This window comes from Mobula hypostoma, chromosome 1 (assembly GCF_963921235.1).
Source record: "Mobula hypostoma chromosome 1, sMobHyp1.1, whole genome shotgun sequence".
NCBI lineage: Eukaryota > Metazoa > Chordata > Chondrichthyes > Myliobatiformes > Myliobatidae > Mobula > Mobula hypostoma.
Genome location: NC_086097.1, coordinates 98,926,183 through 98,939,527, shown reverse-complemented (window position 1 = coordinate 98,939,527; position 13,345 = coordinate 98,926,183). Strand labels below are relative to the sequence as shown.

The 13,345-nt window shown below is 44.6% G+C and overlaps 1 protein-coding gene across 1 annotated transcript in view; it reads left to right on the top strand.

The window, feature by feature from the left end:
- Positions 1-11,136, top strand: part of sptbn5 (spectrin, beta, non-erythrocytic 5) — a 309,201-nt gene extending 298,065 nt beyond the window's left edge. The window contains exons 70-73 of the mRNA XM_063053435.1: positions 5,139-5,237; positions 7,097-7,236; positions 8,874-8,978; positions 9,616-11,136. Coding sequence (XP_062909505.1) covers positions 5,139-5,237; positions 7,097-7,236; positions 8,874-8,978; positions 9,616-9,839 — 568 coding nt within the window. The 3' untranslated portion in view covers positions 9,840-11,136. The remainder of the gene's footprint in view (positions 1-5,138; positions 5,238-7,096; positions 7,237-8,873; positions 8,979-9,615) is intronic.
- The last annotated feature ends 2,209 nt before the right edge of the window (positions 11,137-13,345 follow it).

Here is a 13,345-nt window from a genome sequence, read left to right as displayed (position 1 = left end):
GGAGGAGTGAGGAGGGAGATGGAGGGAAATCAGGGAATGTCGTGACTACGTGGAAACCAAGAGAAACTGCTGACATACACCGTGCTCCTGCTGTCTGCTAAGAGAGGGTGAAGGGGTGTTCTTTGCAGCTGACCCGTCTGGAGGTGAACAAGAAAGAATGGATAGAAGTGTTGAAGAGAGACAAAGGGTAAAAGGCCTTTGGAACCAGGAGCTACAGAGCACGGCAGTGGTCAGAGATCTGAACTAAAGCACACGTTGACAGGGTGCTATAAAAGGCATATGGCACCTTGCTTTTATTAGTCAAGGCATTGACTTCAGGAATCAGGAAGATATGTTGCAGCTTTATAAAACTCTAGTTAGGGAATATCTGGAGCGTTGCATTCATTTTGGGCCGTCCCATTATAAGAAAGATGTGGAGACAGTGGAGAGGGTGAGATGAGGTTTACCAGGGTGTTTTCTGGATTAGAGGGTGTGTGCATTAAGGAGAGGTTGGACAAATCCGGATTATTTTCTCTGAAGTAACAGAGGCTGAAGGGAGATGTGATAAGAAGTTTATAAGATTATGAAAGGCATAGGAAGAGACAATGGTCAGGTTCCAATCTCCCCCGCCCCCAGGGTCATAATGTCTAAAACTACAGGTTGAGAAGGAATAAATTCAAAGGAGACGTGTGGGACAATTTTTTTACAGTGAGTGGTGGGTGCGTAGAATATACTGTCATGGAGAGTATTGGGATCAAGTACTGCAGAGGCATTTAAGAGCCTCTTAGAGAGGTACATGAATGCATAGAAAATAGAGGGATATGGACATCGTGTAGGCAGAAGGGATTAGTTTAGTTAGGCTTTTAATTACTAGTTTAATTAGTTTGGCTCAACCTGTTGCTATGCTGCCCCATGCTGTTCAACGTTCTAAGAGAGACTGCTGAAAGATCCAATGGATCAGACAGCATTTGCAGCGAGAGAAACAGAGATAATATTACAAGCCAATGGCCTGTCATCACATCTGGTCAATCATGACACAAATAGGAAAAGCTAGCTATCTGAGATTGTTGCCTTCAATGTCAAGTCCTGAGGGCTGTTACATACTTGGTGGAAGATGAGGAGATGTTCCTCAAGTTTACCTTGAGGTTGTTTGGAACAGAGACCAGAGGCAAAGACATGAGATAAACAATTAAAGTGACAGGTATTTAAAAACCAGACAGAGATGTTCTGCAAAGTATCCACTCTGTGTTTGGTTTCTCCAGGGAAGAGGGATGACATCGTCAGCAGTGAGTATACTGTATTACACTGGATGGAATGCAGGGGAGTCACTGCTTCACCCAGAACAAATGTTTGGACATGGAAATGGTTGGAGAGAAAGGGAACGGTTTACATCTCTGTATAGGAATAGCCCAGGAAATTATAGGCCAGTGAGTCTTACTTCAGTGGTTGATAAGCTGATGGAGAAGATCCTGAGAGGCAGGATTTATGAACATTTGGAGAGGTATAATATGATTAGGAATAGTCAGCATGGCTTTGTCAAAGGCAGGTCATGCCTCACAAGCCTGACTGAATTTTTTGAGGATGTGACTAAACACATTGATGAAGGTAGAGCAATAGATGTAGTGTATATGGATTTCAGCAAGGCATTTGATAAGGTACCCCATGCCAGGCTTATTGAGAAAGTAAGGAGGACATTGCTTTGTGGATCCAGAACTGGCATGCCCACAGAAGGCAAAGGGTGGTTGTAGATGGGTCATATTCTGGATGGAGGTCGGTGACCAGTGGTGTGCCTCGGGGATCTGTTCTGGGACCCCTTCTCTTTGTGATTTTTATGACCTGGATGAGGAAGTGGAGGGATGGGTTAGTAAATTTGCTGATGACACAAAGATTGGGGGTGTTGTAGATAGTGTGGAGGGCTATCAGAGGTTACAGCGGGACATTGATAGGATGCAAAACTGGGCTGAGAAGTGGCAGATGGAGTTCAACCCAGATAAGTGTGAGGTGATTCATTTTGGTAGATCAAATATGATGGCAGAATATAGCATTAATGGTAAGACTCTTGGCAGTGTGGAGGATCAGAGGGATCTTGGGGTCCAGGTCCATAGGACCCTCAAAGATGCTATGCAGGTTGACTCTGTGGTTAAGAAGGCATATGGTGCATTGGCCTTCATCAGTCGTGGGATTTAGTTTAAGACTAAGAGGTAATGTTGCAGCTATATAGAATCCCACTTGGATTGTACTATGATCAATTCTGGTCAACTCATTACAGGAAGGATGTGGAAACCATAGAGGGGTGCAGAAGAGATTTACAAGGACGTTGCCTGGATTGGGGAGCATGCCTTATGAGAATAGGTTGAGTGAACTCGGCATTTTCTCCTTGGAGCGACAGAGGGTGAGAGGTGACCTGATAGAGGTGTACAAGATAATGAGAGGCATTGATCGTGTGGATAGTCAGAGGCCTTTCCCCAGGCCTGAAATGGTTAGCACAAGACGGCATAGTTTTAAGGTGCTTGGAAGTAGGTACAGAGGAGATGTAGGGGGTAAGTTTTTTACGCAGAGAGTGGTGTGTGTATGCAATGGGCTGCCGGAGGTGGTGCTGAAGGTGGAAACGATAGGGTCTTTTAAGAGACTCCTGGATATCTACATGGAGCTTAGAAAAATAGAGGGCTATGGGTAAAGCCTAGGTTGTTCTAAGGTAGGGACATGTTCAGCACAGCTTTGTGGGCCGAAGGGCCTGTATTGTGCTGTAGGTTTTCTATGTTTCTATTTGTGTGGGAAAGAGGAATGGTGGGAGGGGATCATGACAACACCTACAGCGTGGGTCCTGATTTCTAAAACCCCCTACCCCACCAATTCTAGAGTGGTTTTCACAAGATATTGGTGAGGCCACACTTGTGATCAGTTTTGGTTACCCTGTTATAGGATTCATTCATTCTGTGATGTGTTGTATAGGATTCATTCATTCTGCGCCGTGTTGTATAGGATTCATTCATTCTGCGCCGTGTTGTATAGGATTCATTCATTCTGTGCCGTGTTGTATAGAATTCGTTCATTCTGTGATGTGTTGTATAGGATTCGTTCATTCTGTGCCGTGTTGTATAGGATTCATTCATTCTGTGCCGTGTTGTATAGGATTCATTCATTATGTGATGTGTTGTATAGGATTCATTCATTATGTGATGTGTTGTATAGGATTCGTTCATTCTGCGCCGTGTTGTATAGGATTCATTCATTCTGCGCCGTGTTGTATAGAATTCGTTCATTCTGCGCCGTGTTGTATAGGATTCGTTCATTCTGCGCCGTGTTGTATAGGATTCATTCATTCTGTGCCGTGTTGTATAGGATTCATTCATTATGTGATGTGTTGTATAGGATTCGTTCATTCTGCGCCGTGTTGTATAGGATTCATTCATTCTGCGCCGTGTTGTATAGAATTCGTTCATTATGTGATGTGTTGTATAGGATTCGTTCATTCTGCGCCGTGTTGTATAGGATTCATTCATTCTGCGCCGTGTTGTATAGGATTCATTCATTCTGCGCCGTGTTGTATAGGATTCGTTCATTCTGCGCCGTGTTGTATAGGATTCATTCATTCTGTGCCGTGTTGTATAGGATTCATTCATTATGTGATGTGTTGTATAGAATTCGTTCATTCTGTGCCGTGTTGTATAGGATTCATTCATTCTGTGCCGTGTTGTATAGGATTCATTCATTCTGTGCCGTGTTGTATAGGATTCATTCATTATGTGATGTGTTGTATAGGATTCGTTCATTCTGCGCCGTGTTGTATAGGATTCATTCATTCTGCGCCGTGTTGTATAGAATTCGTTCATTATGTGATGTGTTGTATAGGATTCATTCATTCTGTGCCGTGTTGTATAGGATTCGTTCATTCTGTGCCGTGTTGTATAGGATTCATTCATTCTGTGCCGTGTTGTATAGGATTCGTTCATTCTGCGCCGTGTTGTATAGGATTCGTTCATTATGTGATGTGTTGTATAGGATTCGTTCATTCTGTGCCGTGTTGTATAGGATTCATTCATTATGTGATGTGTTGTATAGGATTCATTCATTCTGTGCTGTGTTGTATAGGATTCGTTCATTCTGTGCCGTGTTGTATAGGATTCGTTCATTCTGCGCCGTGTTGTATAGGATTCATTCATTCTGTGCCGTGTTGTATAGGATTCGTTCATTCTGCGCCGTGTTGTATAGGATTCATTCATTCTGTGCCATGTTGTATGACATGGGCGATCATGGTGTTGGCTGTGACTGTACTTGCCAAAGATTTCTACAGAATATTTGCCGTTGCCTTTTTCTGGGCAGTGTCTTTACAAGGTGGGTGACCCCAGCCACTATCAATAATCTTCAGAGATTGTCTGGTGTCAGTGGTCGCATAACCTGGACTTGTGGTATGCACCAGCTGCTCATATGACCATCCACCACCTGCTCCCATGACTTCACATGACCCTGATCGGCGGGGGCGGGGGGCTAAGCAGGTGCTACAGCTTGCCTGAGGGTGGCTGCGGGCTAGCGGAGGCAAGGAGCGCCTTACACCTCCTTGGCAAAGGCGTATTTTCACCCCGCCACCCACCTGTTATAGGAAGGATGTGTTGAAACTGGAAAGAGAACAAAAATGATTTACAAGGATGCTGCCAGTACTCAAGGGACTGAGTTATAGGGAGAGGTTAGACAGGCTGATCTTAGAGTAGAGACTGAGCGATGACCTCATAGAGCTTTATAAAATCATGAGGGACATAGTTAGGGTGAGTGGTCATTTTCCGAAGGTTGGTGAACTCTAAACTAAAGGAGTTTTAAGGTTAGAGGTGAAGGATTTAATAAACTTGTTTACACAGCAAGTGGTCGATATATGGAACCAGCTGCCAGGGGAAGTGGTTGAGGCAAGTTAATCAGATACAGTTAAGAAGTATGTCAACGAGGGTGGTGACAGAGGTGGACCAAATGCTGGGAAATGGGATTAGCTTGAATATACACCTTGGTCAGCATGGACAGGTATGGGCTGAAGGGCCTTACAACTCGATGACTGTGTGTTCATGAATACTGAGCTAATATAGTATATTCTGTGGAAGGTAGGGATGCTGACAAAGTGTTGCTCAAATCTCATGCTTACTCCTGTAATGTGCTCTATTCTTTATGAAAAGGGAACCGTCCCCGGTGAAGCCACTCCTCTCTGCAGATACATCTAAAAAGACAGGAACCTCCCCGGCCAAGATGGGAAGCAGCAAAGATTTCCTCCCCAGGTAACGGAGTTCTCCCGAGAAGAATGGAAAGGGAGCCGCAGACTGAGATGGGCTGTGAGGCAGATACAGAGGGCGGCGATGGCTTGGACCAAGAGAGTAGCTTTGACAATGTTTCTCAAGAATTCACGTTGAATGTCTTCTCCAAAATGTGGGTTAGGAATTCTATTATTGAATACAGCTGCTTCACAGAGATGTCTGAAGACCTACCTTTGTCAACTGCTTGCAAGTCGACTGGAGGGCAGACAAACAGAGCCACACCCTTTCCCTGGTCATACCCATTGGGCAGACAGAGCCACACCCTTTCCCTGGTCATACCCATTGGGCAAACAAACAGAGCCACACCCTTTCCCTGGTCATACCCATTGGGCAAACAGAGCCACACCCTTTCCCTGGTCATACCCATTGGGCAGACAAACAGAGCCACACCCTTTCCCTGGTCATATCCATTGGGCAGACAAACAGAGCCACACCCTTTCCCTGGTCATACCCATTGGGCAGACAGAGCCACACCCTTTCCCTGGTCATACCCATTGGGCAGACAGAGCCACACCCTTTCCCTGGTCATACCCATTGGGCAGACAGAGCCACACCCTTTCCCTGGTCATATCCATTGGGCAGACAAACAGAGCCACACCCTTTCCCTGGTCATATCCATTGGGCAGACAAACAGAGCCACACCCTTTCCCTGGTCATATCCATTGGGCAGACAGAGCCACACCCTTTCCCTGGTCATATCCATTGGGCAGACAGAGCCACACCCTTTCCCTGGTCATACCCATTGGGCAGACAGAGCCACACCCTTTCCCTGGTCATACCCATTGGGCAGACAGAGCCACACCCTTTCCCTGGTCATACCCATTGGGCAGACAGAGCCACACCCTTTCCCTGGTCATACCCATTGGGCAGACAGAGCCACACCCTTTCCCTGGTCATACCCATTGGGCAGACAGAGCCACACCCTTTCCCTGGTCATACCCATTGGGCAGACAGAGCCACACCCTTTCCCTGGTCATACCCATTGGGCAGACAGAGCCACACCCTTTCCCTGGTCATACCCATTGGGCAGACAGAGCCACACCCTTTCCCTGGTCATACCCATTGGGCAGACAGAGCCACACCCTTTCCCTGGTCATACCCATTGGGCAGACAGAGCCACACCCTTTCCCTGGTCATACCCATTGGGCAGACAAACAGAGCCACACCCTTTCCCTGGTCATATCCATTCACTGAGCTCTTTGCTGCATCCATCAGGAATGACACAAAAGTCATGAGTGTGAGCAGAGGTGGCAGCAGCAGCTACCGGGGGATATTTCAAGCAGCAGAGACTTATGCTCCATCAGCTGTACACCTGGCACCATTGTACTGTGGGTTACCCAATCTTTTATGCCCTCTACGTCATGCTATCGAGCAATGGCAGGCCAGAGAAGTGAAGAATGAGGAGAGACTGGTCCAATAGGGTCATTAGGGTCAGCTCGTTGTCCAACGGGCACCAGATGTAGTCTGGAGAAGGTGTGGGACTCTCTCTGTTCAGCCCTTCCAATGCCCTCTGAATCCTAACACACCACTACTGAACTTAAGACTGCAGTGCCTAAGGTCCCTACCTGTTGCTGAAGGAATCTTTGGAGGCATTGGTAATGACCGTAAATGTGGAAAACGTTGTTTTGTTTCATTGTGTGTGTACATTTACTGTAAAATAAAATATAGCAATTATACCTGCAATAAAAACTCTGGGTGGGGGAGCGGTATTGATTGGGACAACGCAGAGAGATCTTCACTGTACATAACCCTCTTCTTATCCTGGGAATATAGTGGCAATTTGGAAACTGACATAATTTTCCTCCTTGTCTGGTGATATGCAGGAGAACTCCATCTTTCAGAGTTAAGCGAGACGCTTCATCCAATCCACTGGAGAGAAGGGACGCCCTGGCCCGACAACCAAAAACCGACACCCTGCCGGGAACGGACATGTCAGGAGGTCCCTTGGTACCTCAAACAAGTGGTACAGTAATGTAGAGCTTCCTTATGGCGTGACGATCATTGGCGATTATGGGATATACATCACCGGAAGCTTTTGTAATGGATTTTGTGACAGTCGGCAAATTGTTAGAAGGGTATATGGGGTGTCCAAGGAGGGTTTCCACCTCTGATGAAGGGGTTTGTCATGTCCATTCTGAGGCAGCTTGCTCATCTTTGATCCCCACCGGACACTGAGCTCTCACCTGTGGCTCCAAGTCGTTGTTTGCATGCGAAAGCAGCCATAACCCAGTATACCACTTCAGCAGGAGGGCTAAACCTGGCGAGGGTGGCTGGCGGCCCCCACACCCTAGTAAGATTGGGACCTCCCTCTGGTGCTCCTGTCCTTTCCCTTTCTTCCATGGTCTTCTGTGCTCTCCTATCAGATTCCCCTTTCTCCAGCCCTTTATTTCTTCCACCAACACCCCACCTTCTTATTCTGACTTCTTCCCCCTCCCGTTCCAGTCCTGACAAAGGGTCTTGGCTCGAAACGTCGATTGCTTATTCCCATCCACAGATGCTGCCTGGCCTGCACGTTGCATGTACTGCCCTAGATTTCCAGCATCTGTAGAACCTCTTGTTGAAGTTAAATGAGAACAGTGCTGCTTCAAAGTAGTACTCCATGTGTAGGACTTAACACCTGAAAAAGGAAGGCAGGTGGTAAACCAGGGAACCCGGCATTAATATTGAGAACTCCCAGGACCACTCCTTGCTGGTTCAATACCCCTGTGTTACCTCAGTGGGTCCCTGTACTGTCTGTGGGATTGTTGTCCCACTTCAAACACATTCCTAGATGTTAGTGACGTGGGGCAGGCCTTTGTCTCACAACCAGATGCCTATGTAGTTGACCCGATGTTATTATTTTATATTTATGAATGGCTTACTTGATCAGTTTAACAAATAGTCAAGAATCAAACATAATGCTGTTTTGGTTTACAGTTGCATACAGGTCAGATTAGGACAAGGTGGAGGAAAATTTCTTCTTTAATGAAACAATGTCTTTTATTTCAAAACAGTAGTTTAAGGTGAAACAATTTTTGCTTGATTACAAACAAGAGAAGATCTGCAGATGCTGGAAATCCGAGCAACACACACAAAGTGCTGGCCAGGCAGTATCTATGGAAAAGAGTAAACAGTCAACGTTTCGGGCTGAATCCCTTCGGTAACCTGAGTTGCTCGGATTTCCAGCATCTGCAGCTTTTTGCTTGTTTGTGATTGGATTACTACTCTGCAAAGTCTGTGCCAGGGATGCCGACCCTGAAGAAGTTTAAACTTCTTTCCTGTCACGCCGAGGGGTTTTAGCCTAAAACATCGACAGTACTCTTTTCCATAGCTGCTGCCTGGCCTGCTGAGTTCCTCCAGCACTTTGTGTGTGTGTGTGTGTGTGTGTTTCTTTGATTACAGTTTAAATAACTGATGTTAAATTCTGCATCTGTCATATGTAGTTGAATCTGATCTTGTCCCTCAGTACAGGACAAATAGATTTAGCTCTATACTCCAAGATTCCTACCCACATCTCCCACCTCCCACCTCCCACCCATCACACAACCATCCCATCAACCTCAGCTTGTACCTCCTTCCCTTCAATACAAGGTTTACCTGAATGTTGATTTTTTTTTTCAGACTCAGCAAAAGATGAGAATTTGTCGTCAAATCCCCCACCAAAACCTCCGCACACCTATTACAACACTCACCCGTACCCAGAGGCTGGGGAACAGCTGAAAGCAGGTGAGTGATCAGACCCACTGTCTTTCTCCACCTGCAGTTACATCAAAACCATCACTCGACTCAACTTCTCCTGGTTATTTGTGCCCATTTAACCAGGATGTAATAGTACTATTCTTTATCTGTGCAAAGATAACTATCCGTTTTCAGGAATTACTTTAGGATTTTATCAACCACAGTTTTAACTGTCACTTGTCTTTGAAGCCGATATTATCCTTTGAAAAGAATTTGCGAGAAGCTGCGTTGCCCAGTACAGTCTGACCTGACAGTGTTAATTTGGAAGATCCTTTAAACCATTGCAATAAAATCCACTGTTGCAGCATGAATGTGATTCCATAGGACCATAAGACATAGGAGCAGAGGTAGGCCATTTAGCCCATTGAGTCTGTTCCACCGTTCAATCAAAGGAAGAGCCTTTTTGCCTCTCCTCAGCCCCACTCCCTGGACCTCTCTCCATAACCTTTGATGACATGTCCAATCAAGAACCTCTCAAGCTCTGCCTTAAATATTCCCAATGACCTGAACTAAACACAACTGTATTGCATACTCTCAATCAGTCATCACTGCTGAAAACAGAGAGAGAGGGTGTCAGACTGTATGCATAACTTCCTGAACTCTTCCAATCTCTTACACCCATTAGGTAGTAGCAAGACCCTGGGAAGTACCCCTGACCTGCGGGTGGAGTACAGGGAGCCCAGTGGCTCCAAAAATCGAGAGTTGAATGACAACCGGAGGAAGACCTGGGGCTCAGAGTCGGTGGAGGCAGAGAGCAGCACACCAGCATTGGACCAGACACAAAACATGGACACTGAGGGCAAGAAGAAGAAGAAAAACATCTTCAAGAACTTCTTTGGAAAGAAGTAACTTGAAGATACCCCTGTCTCATTCTTTGACTGTAATATATTTAATTGGGATTTGCGCAGGGCCAGATTTCACCTGGGCATGGCAGGTGATCAATATGGAGCCTGTGTTGTAAATGTGTCCACCTGGCTCTGCGGGTTAGCTCTCTCCAAAGCTAGTGATGGGTGAACTTGATGAAAATAAAGCAAAGAGATGAATGGAAGATCCATTCCAAATCACAAAATCAAATCTAGATAAGTGTGTGGTGAAATGGATGTTTTTTTTCCATCTTTTGTAATTATCAACTAAGAAGCTTGTAAATATTGATACCCTGGTTCACCAGGCAATAGAGAAGGCAAATATAACATTCCCTTTCACTGCAAGGGATTTGAATGCTTGCTACAATTGCACAGGTACCTGGTGAGCTCACACCAGACATATTGTGTGGTTCTGGCCTCTACAAAAGGAAGAAAATAGTGCTGCATTAGCTCCATGAGGAGAGAACAAATGAGTCTGACCCATATTCGCTGTCTTTTAGATCAATGAAAACTCACCTCAATAAACTCAAGCTCCTGACAGGTCTGCAATTAGGGGTTGAGGTTTCTGCAATGAGAAAAGAGAGATTGTAAATCTTTGTCATTCTTTGGTTGCTGATCACTATAGTCATTAAATTCTTGGATACAAAAGAAGTCTAGAAAATGGATGGGAATGGGTTATGGATCTTATTGAATGGGAGGGCGAATCTGAAGAGCTGCTGACCTACTCCTCCTCCTGTCTTATGTCTGATCTGCTTTCTGTCTGATCCCCATCAACATGTTGATTTGGGTAATGTTTTCCAAAACTAATTGTGAAATTATTGCTGCTTTGGAATATAGGGACATAATTGAAATGTAGACAGGTTCTGCCTCTGGGTCAGTTCACTTTGGTGCATGCTGCATTGTTCAACTTGAAGATGAAAGAAGTGAATTAATCTGCAGTGTCCTGTAAATTGGAATATGGCTGCTTAATCCCCATGCAAGGTTAACTCTTCCCATGGGCTAGCAGGAAGAAATCCCATTCCTGCTGGACTTCACACAGCCTGTGGTTAGACAGCCACATATCAGTTTTTACTAGAGTGGGAACGGTTCAGGTGGGTGCTTCAGAGGACTATCAGCCTCCTGTACCTCTGGGGAACGGTGACAGCTAGATGCTTACCTGAGACAGTAAACTTCGATTGACTGTTTTAACCAGGCCAAGCCCCCGGTATCAAGCAATGTCATTCTCTCATTGTCAAAATTTTAAAAATTAAAAATGAGTTTTGCATGGAATTGTTTGTGCTGTTCTAGCTTCCTCCTTCCAGTGAAGGGATGTTGTTCTTTGAAGAAGCAACAAGTGTTATGGATAATGGGAACTTGTGATTACTGGAAGGTATTCGACAAGGTGCTGAATTAAAGCTTGTTGAGGAAAGTGGAAGTACAAAGTAGAAGATAACACACTGGTACGTACAGAAGATTGACAGTTAACAGGAAACAGAGCAGCTATCTCTAGTTGGGAAGATGCAATGTGCGCTGTGGTATAAGACTGATGCCGGGGCTTTGCCTTTGAACAATTTATATAATTGCCTTGTTTATGGTTGCTATAGTGAAAATCAGAAGACTGCAGGTGCCAGATATTTAAAATAAAAACAGAAAATGCTAGAAACACTCAGCAGGCTATATGAGTGGGAAGAGAAATTGAGTTAAATGTTTTGGACTCCTCTTCAGAACTGATCTTCATCCCGAAATGTTAAGTCTGTTTCTTTCCACGGATGTGGCCTGACCTGCTGAATATTTGCTGCACTTTTTTTCATCTTAAGAACAGTTGCTAAATTTGCTGTTGATGAAAAGGGAACATGTTGTGAGGAGGATGCAAGGGGACAACAAAGAATTTAGATAGGTTAAGTATGAAAGAAAAATATGGGGAACTATGAATTGTCCATCACGGTGGAAAAGTGACATTGATGAGAAATTGCAGAAGGATCTGGGTGTGAAAGATTCACAGAAGTCTAATATGTGGATAGTACACATAATTAGGAACTCTCACCTTGTTAATGTTTATTGAATAAAAAGGTAAGAAGGTTACATAGGGTACTGGTGAGACATGTGGATTACTGTGTACAGTATTAGTCCTCTTATCTAAGAAATGATGTCAATTTATTGCAAGCAGTTCAGAAGTTTACTTGACTGATACCTCATACTGTCCCTGATCAGGGAGGTAAGGAAGGATCTTAGGCCTCAGTCACAAGCGAGGTCCCAAATGACTGGAGGATAGCCATTGCTATTCCTTTATTTTAATAAGAGCTATAGGAATATTCCAGGAAATTAAAGGCTAGTGAGCCTTGCATCAGTGTTAGGGAAATTATTGGAAAAGATTTGTATGGACAGGGCATTCTTATATTTGGAAAAGCATGGACTTATCAAGGAAGGTTAGCATAGTTTTGTGCAGGGGAGATTCTGTCTCACAAATTTGATTGAGTTTTTTGAAGAGATGGTGAAGATGATTGATGAGGATAGGGCAATGATGTCCTCTTCATGGACTTTAGTAAAGCATTTAACAAGTTCCTTCATAGTAGGCTGATCCAGGAGATTAGGTCATGTGGGATCTGTGGTGAGCTGGTAAAGTGCATACAAAATTTGCACAGATGTTTTCCCCAGGGGGTGTTGGGGCCTGGAACTCTGAAAAGGCATTGAGGCAGAAACCCTCAGCATGTTTAGATGTGGAGTTGAAGACCTTGGACTTGCAAGGATACATATACAGTTTTAGAAGAGAGATTAAGATAGCTCTCTTTTTATAAAATGCATAGATATGATTGGCCAGATTGCCTCCTGCATCCTAATATTCCACAGTTCTAAGTGCTGTTTGTCATCTATATCAATGATCTGGATGAAAATGTGGTAAATTGGATCAGTGAAGGCCTCCTGAAAATCCAAGTTAACAGTGTCCACTGACTCTCCTTTGCCTGTCTTCCTGTTATTTCCTCCAAGAATTCCAACAGAATTGTCAGCCAAGGTTTCCCCTAAAGGAAAACATGCTGACTTTGGCCTATTTTGTCCTGTGCCACCAGGTACCCTGAAACTTCATCATTCATAATGGACTCCACCATCTTGCCACCACTGAAGTCAGGCTAACTGACTTAAATTTTCTGTCTTTCGCCTCCTTCTCTTCTTAAAGAGTGGAGTGATATTTGCAGTCTTTCAGTCCTCCAGGACCATGTCAGAGTTGGGTGATACATAGTAAGATCATTACTAATGCCTCCAGAATCTCTTCAGCTTTTTTCAGAATCCTGAGGTGTAGTCTATATGGTCAGGGTGACACATCTACCTCCAGACCTTTCAGCTTCCCAATCATCTTCTCTTCATTGATAGCAACTACACTCACTTCTGCCCTTGACATTCAAATTTCTGGCATGCTACTGGTGTCCTCGACAGAGAAAATTGCCACAAAATACTTGTTCAGTTCATCCTCTATTTCTTTGTTTCTCCATTACTACTTCTCCAGCTTCATTGTCCAGT